The sequence below is a fragment of the Haliotis rufescens genome, unplaced genomic scaffold (genome assembly GCF_023055435.1).
Source record: "Haliotis rufescens isolate VD_foot unplaced genomic scaffold, xgHalRufe1.0.p SCAF_11, whole genome shotgun sequence".
In the NCBI taxonomy this organism is placed as follows: Eukaryota; Metazoa; Mollusca; class Gastropoda; order Lepetellida; family Haliotidae; genus Haliotis; species Haliotis rufescens.
Genome location: NW_025963791.1, coordinates 31,528,751 through 31,554,436, shown reverse-complemented (window position 1 = coordinate 31,554,436; position 25,686 = coordinate 31,528,751). Strand labels below are relative to the sequence as shown.

The 25,686-nt window shown below is 41.1% G+C and overlaps 3 protein-coding genes across 5 annotated transcripts in view; all 3 read left to right on the top strand.

Annotated features, from left to right (window-relative positions):
• LOC124132530 overlaps nt 1-25,410 on the top strand; it is a 50,732-nt gene extending 25,322 nt beyond the window's left edge. Inside the window, exons 1-3 of one of the 2 annotated variants that reach the window (XM_046496472.2) lie at nt 18,207-18,915; nt 20,496-20,796; nt 21,152-25,410. In XM_046496472.2, coding sequence (XP_046352428.1) covers nt 20,496-20,796; nt 21,152-22,803 — 1,953 coding nt within the window. In that variant the 5' untranslated portion in view covers nt 18,207-18,915 and the 3' untranslated portion in view covers nt 22,804-25,410. Of the gene's footprint in view, nt 1-18,206; nt 18,916-20,495; nt 20,797-21,151 lie in introns of those variants that run through there. The other variant, XM_046496473.2, reaches the window with a different exon arrangement.
• On the top strand, nt 1,104-7,699 carry LOC124132547 (E3 ubiquitin-protein ligase TRIM56-like). The gene is made up of 3 exons (XM_046496495.2): nt 1,104-1,250; nt 4,682-4,988; nt 5,372-7,699. The coding sequence occupies exons 2-3, from the start codon at nt 4,682-4,684 to the stop codon at nt 6,310-6,312; spliced, it is 1,248 nt and encodes a 415-aa protein (XP_046352451.2). The 5' UTR covers nt 1,104-1,250; the 3' UTR covers nt 6,313-7,699.
• On the top strand, nt 10,322-14,729 carry LOC124132541 (tripartite motif-containing protein 3-like). 2 transcript variants are annotated; one of them, XM_046496487.2, is made up of 3 exons: nt 10,322-10,476; nt 12,045-12,327; nt 12,778-14,729. In XM_046496487.2, exons 1-3 carry the CDS (start codon nt 10,354-10,356, stop codon nt 13,833-13,835), a joined length of 1,464 nt encoding a protein of 487 aa, XP_046352443.2. In that variant the 5' UTR covers nt 10,322-10,353; the 3' UTR covers nt 13,836-14,729. The 2 variants fall into 2 exon arrangements, with proteins under 2 accessions (XP_046352443.2, XP_048248513.1); XM_048392556.1 differs by having other exon boundaries at nt 10,339-10,527.
• Nucleotides 25,411-25,686: the final 276 nt, after the last annotated feature.

The following is a 25,686-nucleotide window of genomic DNA, read 5'->3' as shown; positions in this document are numbered from 1 at the left end:
AGACTCACTATCATCCTAGACACGAATCGAGTCGATACTACGATAGTTTGGATGTGCATTTCTTCGTTTTGTTCACTATAGGTTCGATCGTAGCGAGGATATTCTTAAACGATCATGCAGTCAAACCCTCCGACATTTCTCAATGTACACTGAAATGCTGAGATCAAGATTAAAGGGTCTAAATGTAAAGAAAGAACGCTTCTGTATTTATTCGTACCAGGGAATTCCCCGCACCAGGAATGTGGAAGTAGTCCGTTAATCTTGACGTCATTTCTAGCACAAGGTCTCGTGAAAAACGTATGAACGTCAAATTGCGTCGTTCATACACTTATGAACGACAATTTCGCGGTCATGTGACCGACCTCTCATCCAATGGAAAAGCTGTATATCGTGTAAACTTCAAATTAAACAATTATCAATTTTTAACATTCCATGTTATTACAGAGACGAGGTAACTGGATTGGCTGACCAGACTTTCGTGTTACTAAACAGTCTGCAGTCAATCGAAAAATATACCAATTGGATACTTTATCTACATACCAAGATGAACCTTCATGTTTTATATGACACTTGCTTTAAAAAGACCTCCTTTCATTTCAAGTAGAAGTTTGTCAAGACAATAAACAAAGTATTTACACCTGAAAGGCGCACACACATTACCAAACTAAATTCTACTGTACCTCAAGCAAATGGTCACATATTTCTAGCGTCGCTGAAGAGAGACATTTATCATCGACAAAGAATGGATTCTGTCTTTTATGGATAGTTGCATAAGGCACATGAGACTGTAGACGACAGACTGAACCGTTAATTCTTATCTCTTTTGGGGCATATATATTGGCGCAACTATTAATGCGTATTACTGTCATCACTTTTGATCATTTAAAATCCATCATCCGCATCCAAATTTTTCCTGCACATACCGAATGACTGATCACGGAAATGGGCTAGCAATGCCGATCGCTGTTATCAATGCATTGACCCAGTCAGTAAAAACGTAGATTTACCAGTATTCACATAGCTTTAGACAACACGTTTTTGAACTGGGATATTGCTTTTTATCATTGAACATAAGCCATTACTGCTGTAGAAGGAAGTAACGTGTTGTACTTTCGTTATGACATTCGACTTGGACTTTGGGTGTCTGATTTTCCCGTGATAGCAATGTTTACGCCCACCAACTAGAGAGCAGAACATTCAGACAAACAGGCATGACACGGCGATGTTTTCAACTGTAGTCAACGCTGAAGGTAGGTACGACAATCTACACGAATGTCTCTATGTGCGTACAGTGATGTTTATTGCCTTTATTCCACATGACATTATTTTACTGTAATACAGTCAAGTCCCGTTAACCCGACATGGTTGGTTGCATATGATTATGTCGGATAAACGAAATTAAGTAATATCAACGTTCGTGATCGAAAATCTACACGATAGATAACGATACAAACACGTAATAAAAGAATAAAAATGAAATATTCATATTGTTATATTACATTGTTAGCGGAATATGTTTTCTAATCATGAAACCTCTAAAGCTCAACACAAAACAAATGTTACGGACTGTCTGACTTATTCAGAATACTTTAAAAAGCTTAGTCTGGAATGGAAGTCGCAAGTTTGAGTATATATATTTGTTTCCATCTTCGCGTGCAAATGCGAGTAAACCTGTACCCTTTTATAAGGCAAGTTCAATTAAACCATTGTTGTTTTCATAGAGTAATATGAAATATATAATGTTTGAAACTAAAAATGTATAATACTCCATTATAATTTAAAGGCTAGGAAATAAAGTGAATGACATCGATATTGCGGCAAGGTCGAAGTCAAGAAAGTGTCTCCCGTAACCGTTGTACCCGGTGTAGATCAGTAATAGGGGACATGTACTGTAACAAACAAAGTGAAAATTACAGTATTCAAAACTATTATTTAGGAACTTTAATTACGTTTTCAGTTAGGTCCTGATATAATCGAGCAATCCTGGACCCGTATGTGAAGAGGAATACATTTTGTATGCTTGCACTCGTGCAACCACAGATGTATTTAGAAAAGAAAATGCAATCTTCAACAAAAAGAGTTTTCTTAAACTTTATTCTGAATGTATTATCAATGATATAACGTCAACTCAACGAGTATATAAAGTTGACGGAAGACAACTACTTACTGGAGAGGTGAATTCACCATCAATAAAAGAGCAGATGATCATAACGAATTTTATAAACCATTAAAATAAATAGAAGCTTACAAACAACTATTTTGCCACATTTGGACACAATCCAAAAATGCTCTTTGGGTTAACCATACATTAGATTTGGGCCTAGTATCGTCGCAAGACAAATGGGCCTTCTTTGTCTAACACTGGCCCATCACTTCCTTTACAAAAGCAGGAGCTTTCCAAATACATTTCCCTGCAAAAATGTAATGTTGTCCTTACAAACATCAATGTCATTTTTATTTGTGAGACCAGGTACTATTTTATTCTGGCATAATTAAGAAAATCAGACCACCTGACAGATTTTAATTTCCAATAACATTTAGCTGCCAAAGATGATGATACCAATGAGAGGCCAAGAGGAGAAATGTCCATCTGCCAAGGTCGACTCGGGTCATTTCAACAGTGTTTGAACGAACAAAGTCTTTGCCGGTTTGTAGTCAATTCTCGCTGTGATCACTCCAGACAAGTGCAGGTTTTGTATACAATTACAGTGTTGGAACTATATTTTTTCAAAATGCCGTTGTATATTTTAAATATATTTAGGAGAGAAGCTTCTAAAAAAGTAACTTCGTAAATATGTGATTAGACGAAAATTAAACGGATGAACTATAAACGCGAAAACATTGTATTCGCGCGTGTGTTCAGGCGCAGGCCTGTTATTGTAGTTTTACCCGCTCGGCTTACATTCATGGCCGAGTCTTCTTTGTGGTTACGGGCAGGGGCGAGTTTTTGCGATTTACTAGCCGAGTGATCGGTTACGGAAAAGGACGAGTTTAGCTGAGGGCGGCAATCCACACATGGACGCAAAGCCAGCAGAAAGGCCGATATGAGGTCACCTCTTGTCGTTTTCTGAAAAACAGATCATGTCAAACTGTTACTGAGCATTCACTGTTTCTATAAAACATAATCTGCTGGAGATATCTGAGTGACAAAACGCCTTGAAATCGATGCCTGTTGTAACAAGAGGTTATCACATCATTCCACTCTATGTTGGCAGAGAGTTGAGAAGCTACCTGAATTTTACAATTACTCAAATATACTGACATTGGCCGGTAACATAATATAAATAAAAGGCAATCCCCAGTTGTAATTTCGGTGAACGTATCCACTCAATTGTTCCTCGATAACTATAGATCCTATACCTAACTGCTGGTGACTACGTGCCGAGACGATAGTGTGCTCTGCCAGTGTTGATTGTGAAAGGGGGTCGAGGTTACTCTTGCGTGAATAGATAACACGTATATATAGGCGCCGAGTTGGGCGGTGCAGATATGTCCTCGATAGGTTCAAGTATTTGGAAGGAAGGGCAGTAATTAACTCATGCTAGAAACACAGGCAATCATTGCGGTAAGAGTGAGATTGCAGCACTGAAGCCCACTGACGCACAATCTCGTTAAAATCAGATCTTAGTTCTCGCTATCGCTAAACAAAGATCTGAGGACATCCCATTACGGGTCACGTCAGAACGAACTTTCATAGGACCAATCAAAGTGTCGCTTACCATATCAAGAAAGTGATGTGTTTTCTAATCATGCAACCTCGAAAACGTTACCACGGGGTATTCCGAACGACAGTTACGACCCGTACGACTGATTCCGTCAAAATAATCGTCTATCTCGCTTCCTTGGGATAAACATTTGAACAGAAGAGGCGTTGCACAGTACGTGGGAAGCACTGCCATACAATCGCAACCATATATTAGACATTCGGGAATGTTCGTCTGTTCAGTTTTCAAAATATCAATAGAGAAATGTGTCAACATATTTTTCAAGCGTAGTCTGAAAATAGTGCCGCAAAGCTCGAGAAAGCTGCTTTCTAATTGGCTGATGTCGACTTCTTGTTAGTCGTTTCAGTGGTCGGTCAAAGTTCGCGAAAGGTCGTTCTGACTATGGGATGTCCTCAGATCTTTGTTTAGCAGCAGCGAGAACTTATATCTGATTTTAATTAGATTGACTGAAGCACTGTGTGCATATGACCACATATATGCAAACTGGAGTGCATATACTTGCAGGTGTAGATATGTTGTAAAGCCGTTGCGTAAATGTACATTTTCCTTTATGTGGCTATTTGAGTGCCTTGCCTCAATTGGTCACACATTTAAACCAGTGCGTGGCAGCTTGGTATGGGAAGAAAAGACGAAATGATGCAGGCCTTATGATGCCACTTTGGTAAAATCCACGTGCACGAGTATCATGCAAACGCGCATAGAAACATTCAGGGCGAACTGGGATTCAACACACGATCACGCCTAAGAGACGCAACTCACAGCGAAAGTGGCACGTATAACCACTTGGCAACGTGTGCTCCGGTGCATACATGTACATCTGTATATATGCTAACACTCAAATGGATATAAACCTTTACATTTCCATGAGACAAGATCAGTTATGTCGTTGTCTTTTGTATTAGTACACTAAATATATATACATAAAACTATAACGGTATAATATGCGAATTTAACAGATGGCTACTGCTCAGTTGGAGAAGAAAGTGAAGGAAAATTTCCTGACGTGCTCCATCTGCTTCAAGACGTACACAGACCCGTGTACACTGACCTGCCACCACACCTTCTGTCAGAGATGTATCACCAAGTACATCCAAACCAGGCCAGATGCTGTTCAGTCCAAGACGATCCCCTGTGCCTTCTGTCGACAAGATACCAAGGTCCCCCATCCCAGCAGACCAGTGGAGGAGTGGGCGGGGCAGATCAAACCCAGCATCATTATACAGGGGCTGATTGACACCCTCAGGACCGAGGAAGATGCGCCAGGTTAAGTGAAAACAAAATTTATATGTTCAACCAGTAGTGGCATTCGTATTGATACGTCTATTGTGTTTAAGAATTAGATACACTTATGAAATAATATTGAACAAATATGTAACAATTTGTACACGAAACATTAAACATAATTAACGAGTGTCAATCCAGTTTGATGATTTCTTTTTGTTGAAGATGAACAAAGTTAAGTGATAACACGTTTATAAGAAGTACAACCAGTTGTATTATTCAGTTTGATTAATCGCTGTTTAAATTGAAAAAAATTCATCAATTTTGATCGGGCTTATTTCCCTGAAATAAAATAAAGACTGCTTACTTAGCGTTTCCATTTTGTGAGGTTTCAGAAAAAAATATGTTCGTATTTGTGTTTACAGAGAAGTCAAGCACCTGTTGTACGATCTGTCAGCAAATAGGGGAGACAACTCCAGGTGCCTTGTGGTGTCCTGAGTGTGAGGTGGCCCTCTGTGACAGATGTGTGAAGACACACCGGGTGAGCCCTATCTTACAGAACCATGACCTCTGTGACCTGTCATCTAAGTCAAAGGGCAGACGGACGATTAAGTGTACAGAACACAAGAGTAACAATGTAGAGTTCCACTGTAAAGACTGTCAGAAGGCTGCTTGTCAGACATGTTGTATCATCTACCACAGAGCTTGTAAAACTCTCGTCACCATTGAGTCTATGAAGCCAGAGATGAAGACAGTACTGCTGGAGAAGAGATTTGGCATGGGGAAGAGACTGAAGGTGAGGTCGAAGAAGGTAGAGATGAAAAACGAGAAACTACAAAATAGTTCAAGAAGCACGGAGTTAACTGTGCAAAATATTAAATCAATCTGTCAAACAGCTATAAACAAGATTAAAGAGAAAGAAACACAACTCTTGGATGAACTGAATCACATTACACAGACGTACGCCGGCCAACTCCGCTCCGGTGTGAAACATGAAGAGATTGAGATGCAGATGTACAGACAACATTGTGAGTTCATTGACCAGGCCTTGGTATCGGACTGTGAGATGGACCTGTATGACGCGTATCAGGCCTGGGAGTCGGGGGCTGTAGAGAAGGGGGATGTCAGGGAAACAGACACAGCAGACACAGGGAAAATAGATGACATCAGGTTTACACCTGACACTGACAACGTCCAGCACATCCTAGATGACCTACAGCTGGGGAAGATTGACGTCACATACCAGGATCAGGGCACACGTCTGCCGTCTCCAGTGCTGGTTGACACGATAGACGGGAGGATGGCGGATGATGAAGATAAGCCTTACCTTTGTGACGTCACAGTCCTGGTTGTCAATGGTATATAGACATGTGTTGTCACTGACTTCAATAACACGTGTGTGAAATCGTTCTACACAAGAAACAATCATCCATGTCAAAGTAGACTTCCCCTGGTCTACTCTCCATTGGGAATAACACAGTTGAAGGAGAACCAGGTGATGGTTGCTGTCCCTGAATTCAGTGAGATTGTAACAGTAGAAGTGACCCCTGACCTGGTGCTGCTCTCTACCATCACAACAAGCAAGGTGTACTACAGTCTCGCTGTTCTGAGTCCTTCATCTCTAGCAGCAGGTGGTATGGCCTATGTTGATATCTTGGACATGGCGGGACACGTGCTGAGGTCAATGACAACACAAAACAAGACACTGTTTAGCTACCCCACCTACATGTGTGTCAACAACAAGGGCAACATACTCGTGTCTGACTGGGGGAAGCAGTCTGTGATATGTCTGACGTCAGAGGGGCATGTTGTGTGGAGATACGCCCCTACCGGAGACAGAGCACTCGGTCAACCTCGTGGTATCTCAACTACCAGCACAGGAGACATCCTGCTTGTAGCCGGGGACATCAAAAAGGTGATACAGCTGACAGTCGGGGGAGTATGTCAGGGATGTCCTAACATCAAAAGATATGTGTGATATATCTTGTGATAAATACGGATCTCTCTTTCTCTGTACAAACACGGAAGTGAAAGAGTATATGTCTGATAGAAAGCGAAAGATGAAGGTTTAGTCTAGAGCTGTGGCTTCAATGTTTGTCATTTACTGCATGTGAAATGATGTGTATGGGGTTACTCTGGAAATATTTATATGAAAATGATGTCGAGAAAATAGATCCAGTCAACGTATAGAACACTCAGTATCAATAAAAGTCTTCACCAAAACCTGGGATGCCGCCTATTCAGTCATTTGGTCACCAAAGGAATAACATTATTTAACATTGCCCATACAATTTAAACCAAAAGATATGCCATAAACATGAGTGTAAGACTGGGCGGTTTTATTTTTTCGACGGTTTCGACAAAAACATAGCCATGAACGTCAAAATGGACTTACATGCTCGCTGCTCCCAGTGTAAAAAACAACAGTAGAAGTAATAATTTTGTGGTGTAGTTTTTAATTCGATCATAATCAACATCAATGTGTTGAAATCTAAAAGACGCACGATAGCTATGTGCGTGCGTGGATTCAACATTCTCCTCAAGATTAGATCCCATCTCTTTGTTCCATGATGAAATCCGCCGTTTGAACGGAAACACACCATGATTGTGACAAGAAATCTACAAAGAACGTTTTGTTAATTTGAAAAGTAATCGCCGATGACAAACATCATTGTAACTTTGCCCACACAATGCAGAAATATTCTGATCTGGAATGTTAATATTTGGTAAACATTAAACTCTTCAATCCTTCTTATGCGAATTATTAATTATGCAATGGGCCTAATTCCCCATTCCAAGAAAGAAATCCTTGCTGTATTTCTTCATGTTCTGTTAATTTGTTTGTTTGTTGTTTAACGCCGCACTCAACAATATTCCAGCTATATGACGGCAGTATGTAAATAATGGAGTCTGGGCTAGACAACCCAGTGATTGATATCAGGCGCATCGATCTACGCAATTGGAAAACGATGACATGCATCAACCAAGTCAGTGAGCTTGACCACCCGATCCCGTTAGTCGCTTCTCACAAGCATTTTCACCTCCTTTGTCAAGCATGGCTTGCTGAAGACCTACATATATTCTACCCTGGATCACCACGGGTAAAACTCATGAAGTCAAAATATTAATCGTAAATTCTGGACCAACTTTATCACATATCCTATACAACACTAAATTGTACTGTCAACCAATCTTCCCCCGACCGTCCACTCCCTCTGAAGCTGATGGAGCATCTGGTTCTCACGGGTGTAGATGGCTTCCTCCGGATGGTGTAAAATGACCTTGACTTCATCATTTGCATTCTGCTTGCCAGAAAGTTCTTTCTTCAAGTTTAGTAGAAACCATATACCTATATGGTAAACAATGGAGAATGTTCAAGGACTTTAAAGCCACGGTCATTCATTGACACCATGGCAACAACAGACTTGTGCACTGGTGCGTTGTCATGGTGAAACAACACACCTTTAATGAGGTATCAACGACGTTAAAAAATTAGCCTTGATATCCTAACGCAGTTGAAAAGTCATATTGGCATATATTTGCCATAAACGGTCGGTAGGGAGTTCACCAGTAGGATTCGTTTGGAATTTGAGAAAACTGGAACCATCACCTCGCCAGCTGATGGAACTGACTTTGCCTTCTTCTTCGGAGGAGACGTCAGATGTTTCCACTGCGTTGACTATTGTCTAGTCTCTGGCTGATAGTGGTGAACCCATGGTTACAAATTGCTTAAGAAAATCAGCTACATCCGCTTATAAATAACGAAAGTTCCCGCAAGAGATGACGAAACTGGAGCGTTTCCAATCAGACTCCCTGGGACACAGCGTGCTGAAACCTTTGTCATGCCAGTTCATTCCTCAGAATGTTCTCAGACTGTATTGGCTGTGTGACGTGTAGTGAGTTGATCATCCATTATCATATCATGTATTTCATCAACATTTTCCGTTGTGGTAGAAGTTGAGAGTCTTCGATCCTGATCTTGGATCATCTTCGGGGCTCTTTCTTCCCCTCTTGAAATTCGTTATCCACCTCTCAAAAGGGGTAAAGGGAGACAAAATCATCCCCTAAGTTGCCACTTTGTCCCGATGCATGGATGAGTTGCTGTTCCTATTATCTCCATTTCATCAAGAGAGAATACCTGGTCACCTTGCTGCCTGCCAACATATGCTTCCTGGTTGAGTATTTGGGTCAAACGCAGCCTGTAAGGAAGGAATGCATGGGTTCTGTATTGCAGATAAGCTCAGAACTCTTCAGTCACCCCTCGTTCATCAATAAAACCCCACACCGTTACCCGCTACAGATTCCAGATGATTATGAAAATGTCACAAGCAGAGGGTTCATGCCATGAACAAACATGTTACATATATAGCCACGTTTTCTCGAAAGTGAAGAAACCCTTAAATTTACTCATTACATAAGCAATCAATTTTGTTAATTAAAATTCATGATTTAAGGTATCTGTAATTTTATCACAGAGGTTAACCCAGTTGATAACCTCACTTTCCATCCTTCAGACTAGTCAGATTTTCATTTACCTCGTGCGATAATATACATGATTTTTATCTCATATCATCCTATATCTCATAGGATACATATCAACAAGAAAACAGCGTTATCACTCTCCCCGGCCAGAGGTATATTACATTTTTTTGTTTATGTAGAGAATATGAGTTAATGTTGAAAAGCATGCAGTAAGGGCTATAACTCTGTCAAAAATATATGCAGGGGTAACTCATAGGATACATATCAACAAGAAAACAGCTTATTACTCTCCCCGGCCAGGGGTATATTTCATTTTTTTTTAACTTCTTTGAGTGGCATTTAGAAGTTGGTGTGATGAAGAAAGACGAGTTCTATGGATGAACAACTTTTTTATTACAATTAGTGCGATGTTTCGGTGCAGATCCTAACACCTTTATCAAGCAAGTGATATCACTTAACATAAACGCACGAATCGTAATAAAGAAGTTGTTCATCCATAGAACTCGTCTTACTACATTTTTTGTGTTTATGTAGTGAATATGAGTTAATGTTGAAAAGCAAGCAGTAAGGGCTATAACTCTGTCAAAAATATATGCAGCAATGGGGATAACTCTGTGTGTATTATTTTTGCCCAAAGATGTCCCCAGTGTTGCAGACGTCGCTCTGTTAATCGGTCACCAAACGATGATGAGACGGTACAGAGATGAGTGTTGTGTGAGACACTACTCACGGGAATCAATGAAAAAGAGGACCGTCACTTGGTGCACGTGCACATGTTTGCATGTAGTTGTGACCAAGGAACCATACATGCATTGGTATTATTTCACGAGTCAACTTCTGTCGTTTCTGAGTTTCGATATCCCTACGTATTTTGCGGTACAGCATGTAATCATTACGTTGTGTTATATAAACATACTGACGCTGGATGCATAGTTTTACGGACACAGCCGAATGGAGACGATTTGGGCAAGCCGACAAAACAGTTACGGAAAAGGGCGAGTTCAGCCGAGTGCGGCAGTCCACACGCAGACACACAGCCTGCTTACAGGTAGACTTTCAGATACATCTTGTCGTTGTCAACACAGATATTGTCAAACTGGTAACTGTAACTGGGCGTTAATTGGGTTTTGTAAAATATCATTTATCATCTTCTAGATACATATGTGTATCAGCAGACCTTGATATCAGTGTTATGGTATGCTGTAACAAGGAAGTCGCCTACTTTCACTATCACTTTAAAACATAGCCTCACGGTGGTGTTATATCACATCGCACTGAGGCTAAGAAAATAGAGACAATAGCAAAAATGTATTATCATTCACATGGGTAAAAGGTAAATAAAAGGCAGTCCTAAATTCTACTTTCGGTGAACGTATCCACTCAATTGTTCTTTGTTTACTATGAGTCGTTCTATATGTGACACTGTCGATAGTGTACCACCAGTGTTCTCAATAGAAGGAGGGGAGGTTACTCGTGAGTTATAGACGACAGGTCTATGCTCCGAGGCGGGGCTGTGCAATGTGCAATGTAGAGTTTGGGCCGAACTCGCACTATATTTACCATCAGAAGTCATACGATGTGCAAGTTAGCCATTGGTGTTCTTTCATATTCCGATGAATGCACACGTTGATTTGAGAAATTGAAACAATTTACTGATACTAATTCTACATGTTGTGTACCATGTACCATGTTGTATTGTCATCTCGTTGTCAACCGATCCTTCGGGGCATAAAAGCAATGCATTAATTCAGGTATTTGGCACGCCTGGTGGTTTTTACAATGGCCATCATTTAGTCTGGACATTTACATGCACGTCTAAAAAATAACTATATGTTAAAGGTGAACCTGAGCTCCGACGTCCATTATCAGGATATATACGGCAGCATGTTTCAGCCTGATTCCGACTCAGTTTGTAGGCAGTGTTGAACTTATACCCCTCTTGTATGCATGCATTCACATATGTCGTTTGTGTCTTCACATGTAGGTGAATGTACCGTACTTTTGTAAAGTTAGAACTGGTAAGTAAGTTGTATAAATGTTGGTACACATTTATGCAGACTGGAATTTGGATTTATCCATTTACACGTATGTGAAAATATACAGATGTGTACCGTACTTTTAATATATACAGAATATACCGTACTTTTGTAAAGTTAGAACTGGCAAGTAGGTTGTATAAATGTTGGTACACATTTATGCAGACTGGAATTTGCATTTATCCATTTACACGTATGTGAAAATATACAGATGTGTGCAAATGCACGTAGATTTGCGTGGGTTTCATGACAATTATCATGTAGTTGTTTCTGAAATGAGCCTATGTTTGCTCGAATGCAGTGGGTAAAGGGAAGTAACTCGGTTTAATTGTAACGTCTGTCAGCTGTCAATACGGCTAACCTGTAGGCATGAATGTCGAGAAGATAAATTCGTTATCAACCGATCAATCGGTACATAAAAGCGATAAAAAGGTATAGGGTAAAAGTATGTTTGCAGCCGTGTGTACATATATTCATATTCAAATAGTTGTAAAACGATACGAATCAAGCTCAGTCATAACATTATTGTTTTGAGGAAAATGAAATGTATAATTAATTAAACTATGAATGCATTTAATAGATGGCTACCCGGAACGGAAACAATATCAAGGATAATTTCCTGACGTGCTCCATCTGCTTTGAGACGTACACAGACCCGTGTACACTGACCTGCCACCACACCTTCTGTCAGAGATGTATCACCAAGTACATCCAAACCAGACCAGATGCTGTTCAGTCCAAGACGATCCCCTGTCCCTGCTGTGGACAAGATACCATGGTGCCCCACCCCAGCAGGCCAGTGGAGGAGTGGGCGGGGCAGATCAAACCCAGCATCATTCTACAGAAGTTGACAAACAAACCAGGTAAAGTGAAAACGTTCTAAATGTTGAACCTATTTTATTATTTATATTGATACGTCTTGTTTGATTAAAACGTAGAATACGGAAATAAAATGTACTTTAAAGGATATTTGTTGATTTGAGAAATCTATATTACTAACCAAAGTTGTTTACAAAATATGCCATGAATAGTGAGTGAAAACAGGTATATAAAACATATGAAAATTACAGAAGGCTGTTATGTTTAGACGATAACATGTATCAACGAGAAAAGAAATGTCTATCCCTTAAGTTACAGGTTGATTAACGTTGAGGCATGGCATGTAAGTTGTAACTATTGATTTACTGGTTTGTTTATGTCTATGCTGTTACATTCTGTCTGAGTATTAAACACTTTAGACATTTCATATAATAAATAGAATAAATAGATTTCAATTATCATGTGACAATACTCACATCATTCTATGTTTGCAGTGTTAACAAACAATTGCTGCACAATCTGTCAGCAACTAGGGGAGATAACTGCAGGAGTCTTGTGGTGTCCTGAATGCGAAGTGGACCTCTGTGAAAGATGCGTGAAGATACATTGGGTGAGCCCTATGTCAAGTGACCATGACCTCTTTGACCTGCAAACCAGAGATAAGGGGGGAGAGAGTAAAAGCGACAAGCCGACCCCACAGATTGAGACGGCTGACCACAATGACAAAGGTAAAGGTAATCTCAAGGCACCGATGCTGGTCAACACCATTGATACCTATCGGATCAGTGGCAAAATGTCCTTTAATATCCGTGACGTCGCAGTCCTGGTTGTAGACGGTGTACAGACAGTTGTAGTCACTGACGGGGACAATCACTGCATAACATCCTTCTACACCAGAAGAAAGACGCCACGTTTCAGTACGGGTCGTGTGAAACAATCTCCATGGGGTGTAACACAGCTGAAAGAGAAGCAGGTACTGGTTGCTGTCCCCGAATCATGTGAAATTGTCACAGTGGGTGTCAGCCCTGGCCTGGCGTTGCTATCAACCATTACAACACGTACTGGGTACTACAGTCTCGCTGTTCTGAGTCCTTCATCTCTAGCAGCAAGTACAGACTATTGTGTTGATATCCTGGATATGTCGGGGCTCGTGTTGAGGTCAGTTAATGCATACAACAATATGCGACTATTTACCTACCCCGACTACATATGTGTCAACAACAAGGGCAACATACTCGTGTCTGACTGGGGGGAGAAGTCTGTGACATGTCTAACATCAGAGGGGGATGTTGTGTGGAGATACGTCCCTACCGGAGACAGAGAACTCGGTGTTCCTCATGGTATTTCCACTGCCAGGACGGGAGACATACTTCTGGTGGACAGTAATTCCAACAAGGTCATACAACTGACAGAGACGGGAGAGTTTGTCAGAGACGTCCTCACGTCAGACGGTAACGTGTCTGGCCTGAAGAGTATTTTCTGTCATGCACGCGAATCCTTCTTCATCTGTTGTAATGCTGAAGTGAAGGAGTACAAATGTAGTCCATACTAACTCGGTCGTGCTACAAGAGAGATCAAGACAACTAACAAAGGCAAGGTTTTGTCGAGATCCAGTACCAAGTAGTATGATAAGTATCCGCTCAACAAACCAAGCCCTTAACAGGATTGTGGACGATAACAATAGTGATTAGTGTCAGAGTATAAAACGAAAACTATTGAAACTCACAGGGTACATGGTCTATGTCACAACGTTTAGCTTACTAAATATATATATACAATTACTCTCTGTAAAATAGTAGTATATGAAGCATAAATAAAGATGACACTACAATTCCGACCCAACCCATAATGGTATTGCAGTGTTGGAGGACTGTTGTGAGAGACATGATGTTATTTCTTCAGGGCACGCAATTTTGCTGGGAAAGGAGAATCCGAACAATTTATTTTTTCACAATGCTTTTTTTTCAGGGCAGACAGAGAACAAATTTTGGTGATAAAATCTGATAAATAATTACTAGTTTAACATTATTCAAATGGTTCAAGAATTTGTCTTCTAAATGCATCTTCTTTTTCTTTGTTTCTGAATAACCATGTCTTTTTATTCGTCATAATGGTCTGCGCGGTCGTTATACGTAATAACCACGTCATTGAAAATTATTGGTTTTATACTATGTCCATGCACGCAAGTCGCAACCTGTTTGCCTGGCTTCATTATCTGTATGTTATTTACCTGTGTTTATCATCAATGTAGTAGTTACCTGTATCCATCATCTTTGTAGTATTTACCTGTAACCATCTTCTGTGTACTACCTATATTCACTATCTGTGTAGTATTTACCTGGCTTTGTCATATATGTAGTATGTGCCTAACTTCGTCATATATATGTGAAAATGTATATGATATATTTTATAAATAAAGTGGACACAAATATTCCTACCAACCATTTGATATTCTTTGAGTGTTCATTCAGAGGTTTCATTTTCTAAAAAAAAAACCATTTTAGCTCTTTTCATCAAATATTCAGTAATCGTCAAGGTTTACCTGTTGTCCTCGTATAATTATGCAACATTTACCTGGCTTAACTGTGTATGTGAGTCTCATTTATCAAATGAGGCGTGTTGTCTTCTGATGGAGACAGTGGCACGACGTTCATGCCTATCTGTGGGACTAATAGTTCGTGTATTTCCGGAACAACGGAATGAATGGTTACAGGCGCCGTCATACACACCATGTAACAGAATGGTAGATTTTGTAAACCTTTTAACCTTTGCCACACCGAACAGTAATCGCACAACAGTGACGTGAATGGTGATACACACAAGCATGACATTGGTTTAGTGACAGCACTGAGTACTGCTTCAAAAATATTGTCCTTCTCCACTGAAAGTCATATAGTGTCAGGTGTGAGTGCAGAAGGGTATTCGGGAAGATTTTATCAATATAATCTAGCAATCCAAAGATGAACATTATCATTGGAATTATTATTGAGATAACTCATAAGTGATCTTGTTCCATTGTGTGTATGGGGCGGTGAGGTGAAATCGGGTTTTACGTCGGTTTTATAGTGCTAGCCCACTGAGATACCATGCCTCAGTTTAACATGGACACCACCATATTATAATCACTCCGAGCCAGCCAGTCCTTGATTTATCCTCTTAATGTCACGTCGTTTAACATGGATACCACCCCATAAAGACATATTAAATTAACCCCGAGGCAGCCAGTCCTTTTTGTATGAGACGGAAGGGGTTCGAACTCCCGACCTTTCGCTCTCCAAGCAGATGCTCTATCCACTAGACCACGGAGGCAGTTCAAGGCGTGTATACAATGAAGCACATAAGGGCGTGCATCTAAGGCAGTGAGGAGACATGTGTAGGCGTTCTGTTGAGGTGTGTGCATCTTAGGCAGTGAGGAGACATGTGTAGGCGTTCTGTCGACGTGTGTGCATCTAAGGCAGTGAGGAGACGTGTTGGCGTTCTGTTGACGTGTGTGCATCTAAGGCAGTAAGGAGACATGTCTAGGCGTTCTGTTGAGGTGTGTGCATCTAAGGCAGTGAGGAGACATGTGTAGGCGTTCTGTTGAGGTGTGTGCATCTACGGCAATGTGGAGACATGTGAAGGCATTCTGTTGACGTGTGTGTTTCTAAGGCAGTGAGGAGACGTGTAGGCGTTCTGTTGAGGTGTGTGCATCTACGGCAATGTGGAGACATGTGTAGGCGTTCTGTCGACGTGTGTGCATCTAAGGCAGTGAGGAGACGTGTAGGCGTTCTGTTGAGGTGTGTGCATCTAAGGCAGTGAGGAGACGTGTGAAGGCGTTCTGTTGACGTGTGTGCATCTAAGGCAGTTAGGAGACGTGAAGGCGTTCTGTTGACGGGTGTGCATCTAAGGCAGTGGGGAGACATGTGTAGGCGTTCTGTTGAGGTGTGTGCATCTACGACAGTGAAGAGACATGTGTAGGCGTTCTGTTGACGTGTGTGCATCTAAGGAAGTGAGGAGACATGTGTAGACGTTCTGTTGACGTGTGTGCATCTAAGGCAGTGAGGAGACATGTGTAGGCGTTCTGTTGAGGTGTGTGCATCTAAGGCAGTGAGGAGACATGTGTAGGCGTTCTGTTGAGGTGTGTGCATCTACGGCAGTGAAGAGACGTGTAGGCGTTCTGTTGACGTGTGTGCATTTAAGGAAGTGAGGAGACATGTGTAGGCGTTCTGTTGAGGTGTGTGCATCTAAGGCAGTGAGGAGACGTGTGTAGGCGTTCTGTTGACGTGTGTGCATCTACGGCAGTGAGGAGACATGTGTAGGCGTTCTGTTGAGGTGTGTGCATCTAAGGCAGTGAGGAGACGTGTGTAGGAGTTCTGTTGACGTGTGTGCATCTAAGGCAGTTAGGAGACGTGTTGGCGTTCTGTTGACGTGTGTGCATCTAAGGCTGTGAGGAGACATGTGTAGGCGTTCTGTTGAGGTGTGTGCATCTACGGCAATGTGGAGACATGTGTAGGCGTTCTGTCGACGTGTGTGCATCTACGGCAGTGAGGAGACGTGTGTAGGCGTTCTGTTGAGGTGTGTGCATCTAAGGCAGTGAGGAGACATGTGTTGGCGTTCTGTTGACGTGTGTGCATCTAAGGCAGTAAGGAGACATGTCTAGGCGTTCTGTTGACGTGTGTGTATCTAAGGCAGTGAGGAGACCTGTAGGCGTTCTGTTGAGGTGTGTGCATCTAAGGCAGTGAGGAGACGTGTGTAGGCGTTCTGTTGACCTGTGTGCATCTAAGGCAGTTAGGAGACGTGAATGCGTTCTGTTGACGGGTGTGCATCTAAGGCAGTGGGGAAACATGTGTAGGCGTTCTGTTGAGGTGTGTGCATCTAAGGCAGTGAGGAGACATTTGAAGGCGTTCTGTTGAGGTGTGTGCATCTAAGGCAGTGAGGAGACATGTGTAGGCGTTCTGTTGACGTGTGTGCATCTAAGGAAGTGAGGAGACATGTGTAGGCGTTCTGTTGACGTGTGTGCATCTAAGGCAGTGAGGAGACATGTGTAGGCGTTCTGTTGACGTGTGTGCATCTAAGGAAGTGAGGAGACATGTGTAGGCGTTCTGTTGACGTGTGTGCATCTGAGGCAGTGAGGAGACGTGTGTAGGCGTTCTGTTGACGTGTGTGCATCTAAGGCAGTGAGGAGACATGTGTAGGCGTTCTGTTTACGTGTGTGCATCTAAGGCAGTGAGGAGACGTGTGTAGGCGTTCTGTTGACGTGTGTGCATCTAAGGCAGTGAGGAGACGTGTGAAAGCGTTCTGTTGAGGTGTGTGCATCTACAGCAGTGAGGAGACATGTGTAGGCGTTCTGTTGAGGTGTGTGCATCTAAGGCAGTGAGGAGACGTGTGTAGGCGTTCTGTTGAGGTGTGTGCATCTACGGCAGTGAGGAGACATGTGTAGGCGTTCTGTTGAGGTGTGTGCATCTAAGGCAGTGAGGAGACATGTGTAGGCGTTCTGTTGAGGTATGTGCATCTAAGGCAATGAGGAGACATGTGTAGGCGTTCTGTTGAGGTATGTGCATCTAAGGCAGTGAGGAGACGTGTAGGCGTTCTGTTGAGGTGTGTGCATCTAAGGCAGTGAGGAGACATGTATAGGCGTTCTGTTGAGGTGTGTGCATCTAAGGCAGTAGGGAGACATGTGTAGGCGTTCTGTTGACGTGTGTGCATCTAAGGCAGTGAGGAGACATGTGTAGGCGTTCTATATAAAAAAAATTGGCTAGGTCTATTTTGAAATTCTTATCAAGTTTGGTTTGCATTTGTTAACTGAATGTATCCTATATACTTCAACATATTGTCTTAACTCCACATAAACACTAATAGGTCTATACATGACCACATGTCATTTCCTTTAGACATACTGAGTGACTTCAGGCGTGAAGATCGACTGAGCAGAACTATGACTCAAATGAAATATATAAAGCTCCTTCATATTTTGTTAAACTATCGAGGCCAGTATTCTATGCAATCGAAGTTGTGCTATTAAATGACGTATTTATGACACCTTTTATCACAAGTCGATGTAGTCCTGCTGTGTTTGTACTCATTCTCTGTTACAGGACGTCGGTGAGGAGGGATACGTGGTTTGATTGGTCATAGAACAGTTGTAATTGTGTTGTGGGAACAACTGATTCTATGGCTAAGACGTTCTTGGATCTATTAAAATTCAATTTGGTACGACTATAGGTCCATGCATTGCAATGATTGAACCAACACCACCTTTATAATGGAAATTCACAAAAGTGAGTGGACAACCATGCTTACGGCTATATTGTGTTTACAAGGCGACGCAGTTTCCATTTACAAGTGATCTTGTGTGTATTGAACCGTGACACAGTATGCCTCATTGACAGAAGCTGGTCGCCCAACTAGGGTGTAACAAATATCTTTGTATAGTAGCTGCTGTTGTCAAAACATACATGACGTCATTCTTGCAAATGGCTACCGCCCGGCTAGAGTGAAAGATAGTTTCCTGCCGTGCTCCATCTGCATCGAGACGTACACATACCCGTGCAAACTGACCTGCCACACAACTTTCTGTACATCCAACCAGACCAGATGCTGTACAGTCCAAGTCGAATAACCTGTCTAGATTATCCGCCGACTTGCATTAAAAAGTAAGTATATATTGCCTGACTCCGCACAGAGGTTCTACTGCCATGCGGCGGTGGCCTGTAAACAATTCTGATAATCAAGTGATCGGTGAACCAGAAAATCCAGTGACACGATAGTGATTTGGGTGAAAGTAATAATAACAATGTTAACTTTGAATTATGCTGGTTGGGTGCAAGTACAGAGATTCTGCTGCTTATAAGTAAAGAAACGTTTACGACATATAGTCGTTTCGCAACACAGTAAGAGGGAGGGCAGTTTCATGTCTCGGCCCAAACATTTCTTTTGTAGTTACCTCCGTGCACAGTTGTGTATCTTGGCGGGATTTGGTTATTTCAGAAACCATATAATAGATTATATGGTCTCTGGTAAAACTGACACACTAAAGATAGATATCTGACTTAGTCTCGAATACTAACGTTCAGTTACCTCCCTGTATTGTGAAAAGGGTGGGGCGGTGTGTCTATTTACTGTAAGGGAAAGCTTGGTGTTAACAAAATTTATTTATTTATACTGACCGTTGGTAGTTTTTAAAACTTTAATAGGAAACACGTGCGTATTTCAAATAAGATCGATAATGTCACACCCGCGATTAAGCCTGACCTCACAATATCACTATAATTAATATATTCAGTTTTAGTTCATCTCTGCAGGTAAATCCTGTATTGTGCGGAAACAACAAGCTTGTTCTTTTAGCAGAGTCAGTAAGTCATTACGATAATGAGTTTAACTATAATGAGGGAAAGGTTTAGTTCAAATACAAGGATAAACATATATAGAGATCTAGACCCACGTTTCGGAAAAGCCTTGTTTTGCGTTATATCAATATATATGTATTTCTATAGCACTATGGAACGGCCAATATAGACAATTTAGGAACACATATTTATATCTTCAAGTTGATTTGAAAAGAATATTAAAGTCTGATTTACTGAGAGACTATCCCACTTGAGGCTGAATATATATCTCAAGTAACCAACGCTTGTCATCACTGCGACTCAATTTGAACAGTTTCTTACAATGTGTGATCGTACCCTGACCTCTGGACTCAACGTTTGTCATACCAGCAGCTGTGGGGTTGCCTGGTGAACACTCGACATACTCACTGTCACTTTTGGAACAAGGAATTATATGTGATGTGCCAAACAGTAAACGGATGTTTTCAACTTTTATGAAATAATGCAGTTGATTTTATATGAAGAATAAACCCTCTTACGACAGTAGCTGCTGATGGTTTGAGTGGTCGAATCTTGACATACTACAGATCACTATGATGTAGTTGACATGTGATGTTGATGGTGAACAACATTGAGACAAACTACACATTCGACTGTCAATAACAGATGTCTCAACATATTTAATGACGCACTCAACACGTGAAGGAATTTGGATATGTGCCACTTCGAACAGTACATGTATTTCAGTTGTCAGCTTGGTGTGGAAGGTAAGTCCGAAGTGACATTTTCAAGATGTGCCAACCAAAATACAAATTGTCCCATAACAGAGACAGACGAACTTCACCAGAAAAAATATATTTTGAAAAATTGAAAAATGATTTATGTGACCTTCAATTCTGGTTTTTCAGATGGCGACATCCCAGAATGAGAAAGTGATGGAATTCCTCACCTGTGTGATCTGCCAGGAACTGTACACAGACCCGTGTACACTGAGGTGTGATCACACATTCTGCAGGAAATGTGTCACCAAGTACATCCTGACCAGACCAGATGCTGTACTGTCAAAGACGATCCCCTGTGCCTTCTGTCGACAAGATACCAAGGTCCCTAACCCCAGCCGGCCAGTGGAGGAGTGGGCGGGGCAGATCAAACCCAGCATCATTATACAGGGGCTGATTGACACCCTCGGGGCTGAGGGTGATGTACCAGGTTAAGTTCAACCAGAAGTAACATTCATATGGATCAGTTAATCATGTTCATCGAAAGATAAATTTATGACAAAAAGATCTTAAAACGTATTAATCAGAAGTAATGTCAATCCAGTTTGATGAATTATTTGGTGGAAGGTTAGCCAAGTGAACAAGAGAAAGTACAACCAGTTGTAATATTTAAGTTGATTTAATCACCTGTGTTTATGATATAGTATTTATTCATGAGAAATTGAAACTTGAAATAGTTCATCAAGTTGGATAGGTTATTGAACTTAAAATAAAGACTGTTTACATGCTTAGCATTCCCATATTGTTTTTTTTTAGAAACAATACGTTTGTACTTCTCTTCACAGAGACGTCAAACACATACTGCACGATCTGTCAGCAAATAGGGGAGACAACTCCAGGTGCCCTGTGGTGTCCTGAGTGTGAAGTGGCCCTCTGTGACAGATGTGTGAAGACACACCGGGTGAGCCCTATTTTACAGAACCATGTCCTGTGTGACCTGTCATCTAGGTCAAAGGGCAGACGGAGGGTCAAGTGTACAGAGCACAAGGGTAACAATGTCGAGTTCCACTGTAAAGACTGTCAGAAGGCTGCTTGTCAGACATGTTGTATCATCTACCACAGAGCTTGTAAAACTGTCGTCACCATTGAGTCTATGAAGCCAGAGATGAAGACAGTACTGCTGGAGAAGAGATTTGGCATGGGGAAGAGACTGAAGGTGAGGTCGAAGAAGGTAGAGATGAAAAACGAGAAACTGCAAAATAGTTCAAGAATCACAGAGACAACTGTAAACAATATTAAATCAATCTGTCAAACAGCTATAAACAAGATTAAACAGAAAGAAACACAACTCATGGATGAACTGAATCACATAACACAGACGTACGCCGGCCAACTCCGCACTGGTGTGAAGCTTGACGAGATTGAGATTCAGATGCACAGACAACATTGTGAGTTCATTGACCAGGCCTTGGTGTCGGACTGTGAGATGGACCTGTATGACGCGTATCAGGCCTGGGAGTCGGGGGCTGTAGGGTTGGGGGATGTCAGGGACACAGACACAGCAGACACACGGAGAATAGATGACGTCAGGTTTACACCTGACACTGACAACGTCCAGCACATCCTAGATGACCTACAGCTGGGGAAGATTGACGTCACATACCAGGATGAGGGCACATGTCTGCCGTCTCCAGTGCTAGTTGGCGTGATGAATGGGAAGATGGCGGGTGATAAAGTGGAGCCTGATCTACGTGGCGTCACAGTCCTGGTTGTAGATGGTATACAGACAGTTGTAGTCACTGACTGGGTTAACAAGTGTGTGAAATCTTTGTACACAAGAAACAATCAACTATGTCAAAGTAGACTTCCCCTGGATGACCATCCCCATGGTGTAACACAGTTGAAGGAGAACCAGGTGATGGTTGCTGTCCCTTACTCCAGTCATATTATAACAGTAGAAGTGACCCCTGGCCTGGTGCTGCTCTCTACCATCACAACAAGCAAGGAATATTACAGTCTTGCTGTACTGAGTCCATCATCTCTAGCAGCAGGTGGTCAAGATTGTGATAGTTACGGCATTGTTGATATCCTGGACATGGCGGGACACGTGCTGAGGTCAGTCACTACACACAACAACGAGACACTGTTTGCCTGCCCCTTATACATGTTTATCAACAACAAGGGCAACATACTCGTGTCTGACTTTGGAAAGAAGTCTGTGACATGTCTGACGTCAGAGGGGGGTGTTGTGTGGAGATACGCCCCTATCGGTGACAGAGCACTCCGCAGGTCTTCTGGTATCAAAACCACCAAAACTGGCGACATCCTGCTTGTAGACCGCAACAAGGTGATACAGCTGACAGAGTCGGGGGAATTTGTAAGAGATGTTCTCACGTCAGAATATGATGATAACGACATGTGGGATATATTCTGTGATAAATACGGATTCTTCTTTCTGTGTACAAACACAGAAGTGGAAGCGTATATGTTAGTGTGAAAGAAAAAACAAACAAGCTTTATTGAAAATCAGGGTTCTGTCCAGATCTGTGTTTTAAATGATTGCACGTGACATGATATACATGGGGTAACTCTGGAAGTGGTTGTGGAGAAAGTAGATCTAATCAGTTTTTTAGAATACTGTGTATCAAATAAAGTCACTAAAACCTATGGGTATTGCTTATTCATGCAATGACAGACATACGACATTCAAGTGTGTCACTTCCAGCAGCGACATAGTAATCCACGTGATCACACCGTGAAACCCATCAATAGTAATAGTTGTAGAGATACTTGGGGTCACCTGGGACACCTTAACTAGAAATCTACCAAGCACCAGACTAAGTCGGCCTATAGTTCTCATCGTTGACACAGAAACCGTTGTCCTTCGCACTGGCCCTTTTGAAAAATATTTCTGGTATTATACTATAATATTTCCTGAAACAATATTTACAGTTCAAACTTTTAAGATCAAGGTTTCATTTTGTGAACCTATTTTTCACTTATGCTATAGAACAGACAATCATGTTGTAGTGTGAACCAAAGGTAGAATATCTATTTTTTAGCTTTTATTGTTTCCCACTGACAAACCGCTCCCGATATAGATGAACATTAAAATGAATGATATTAATATCAATATAGATGTATGTATCACCAAGAGCAATCTCTTGGACAAGATCGCAAATCTTGTATAGCGACCTGAGATACTAACAATCCAGATTGGAAGCATATTTAAAGTAGTGACGAATATACTTTTTGACTTTCAAACTTACAGTTGGTTGAATGGGGAATACATAAAGTGTGAATTTGTTCAAATTGTGTTTCTATCTCTTGCTCTGTTTATGAAAAATGACAAGTACTTTTATAAGGACGCATTGATTTCTGCCATTTCCGTAAGATATTCTTTTACACTAATGAGGGAGAGACGGAAGAAAATTCCTGAAGCTATTGTACGTAAACTTATGTCGTTAACTTTCCTGAAATGCACAACCGCTTCCTGATATGTGTTACTTGCTCCGAGACTAACAGAAACATATGTTATGTGGAACCAGGAAGTGCTTTTTCATCATTGTAAAAAGTTAATATCTAAATTCTACAAATTGGGAAATATATATTTCAACGGACCTGCATCACAGCGAAATACTGGGCACGGTTCGTGTAGATTCATGTCATGAAGGGTATGTATCATTTTCAAATGAAGACACATGGAACAGTCGGATAATTTCAGTCCAGCAGTGCCTTGGTGAAACATCATTATAATTTCACTTCAGTATTCGTAAGTTCCTTTTGACCTGGCGTCTAGCCAAGGCAATTTTATTGGGTATTTTTCAATATTATTTGACATGCCTTTCCTGATGTATCTCCGTTGCGTCGGTTCAACCAACGTAGGTCAAACAAGGGAGGAGTCGCTTCCTGATAGCAAGTCGGACTCAAGAGGAAATGAAGTAAATGTTAATTTCCGTAGCACAACTCGCTACAGCTGTTTTGTCCTGTACGCCAAATGAATCTGTTTCGGCGGATAATCTAGACTGGTTATTCTCTTGCATTGACAATTTATATTTAATATTTATTGTGAAACACATAATGCAAGTGTTAATGTTGTTCCTCTATTTTGTTGTCTTGTATATACTCACCGCCAAAAGAAACGCGAACATATAGAGAAGTATGTACGTATAGAAGAGATATTTCCAATGTGTACCACTCAATGACAAAACTAACAATCAGTCGAGTGTTTCTACCGCGTGTCTTTATTCTAATCACTATATGCTGCATGTGATTACCGCTAACCCTAAACGAGACAAATGGTACATCTCGAGTCATGGATCTATGACGTCACATTTCATGCGTTCATGAGCGTCGGTTCACGCAACATAACAGTATGTTCGTTTTTGCGTCGAGCCAATGTAATATCTCTTGAATATGAATAAGTCTTCATATATTAACAAAAATGTATAATGGCATTCGCGTTTCCTGTGGAGATGTTAGTAGAGTTCACTTCTGGATTTTAACTTATTATTTGTTCAGTATTAACTGTAAACACATTGTGTTGCATTAAAATATTCATGAAAGCCTAATTGTTAAGAGCTTACCTTTTTTAAGGCACAAAATTGGACTTTGTTCAAATGTGCGTGAGTGTGTTTGTTGGCCATGACATATTGACATATTCCAGTTAAATTGTACTGACAGTCCATTCTCATTGGTAGTGAGAATTGTTCATTTTTTATGTTATTTTTGACTTGGGTTAGGTCGTGTTCTAACCTGACCAGCAATGTGGTCCTAGACGTGTGTTCAATTGCCGATATGTCAGCACAGACTTTACGTTATTTACCATTTCTCTCTATCCTGTCGATAATCATTGTATGTTACTGGTGATTCCTGAACACCTTGCGCATTAACGAATAATGTGGCTTGTTTTTATACCCATATGCTTATTGTGATCATGTTGCACGAGCACTACATGGTAAAAGTAATTTTACACCGAATTCAGTGAACGCAAGCAAGATTTTCAGTTGCACCTGTGTATGTTGCATTTCTACGATTGGTTTGACATCATTTGGAACATTATTTCTTGTTTGAATCCAGCTGCTAATAAATTCTATTTTGATAAGGGTTTCTTTTTCTCATCAGTGTCTATAAGGTGACAGTTGTTAGTGCCTGTGAACATTATTGTATATATTGAACGACACTACCAACCAATAATGATATAAGTTCAATGCATGTATACAGCTTCTCAAAATGACAGCATGGTCATGAGACAGTGACACAACAAACTGACCAATGGAAATCTGCTTCACTAAAGACCCATATGGTAGGACAGTAATGGCCGTATTGCAACCTTACTGTAACGTTCGTGAATTCAGGCATTGACCTTAATGTACGAAGA

What these genes read in the sequence shown, in the direction of transcription:
- LOC124132547 (XM_046496495.2), top strand. Translation starts at nt 4,682, where the DNA reads ATGGCTACTGCTCAGTTGGAGAAGAAAGTGAAGGAAAATTTCCTGACG. An exon ending in GACCGAGGAAGATGCGCCAG is followed by an intron (nt 4,989 to 5,371) that starts GTTAAGTGAAAA and finishes TTGTGTTTACAG; the next exon opens with AGAAGTCAAGCACCTGTTGT.
- LOC124132541 (XM_048392556.1), top strand. Translation starts at nt 10,354, where the DNA reads ATGCATAGTTTTACGGACACAGCCGAATGGAGACGATTTGGGCAAGCC. An exon ending in ACACAGATATTGTCAAACTG is followed by an intron (nt 10,528 to 12,044) that starts GTAACTGTAACT and finishes TGCATTTAATAG; the next exon opens with ATGGCTACCCGGAACGGAAA. An exon ending in GAAGTTGACAAACAAACCAG is followed by an intron (nt 12,328 to 12,777) that starts GTAAAGTGAAAA and finishes CTATGTTTGCAG; the next exon opens with TGTTAACAAACAATTGCTGC.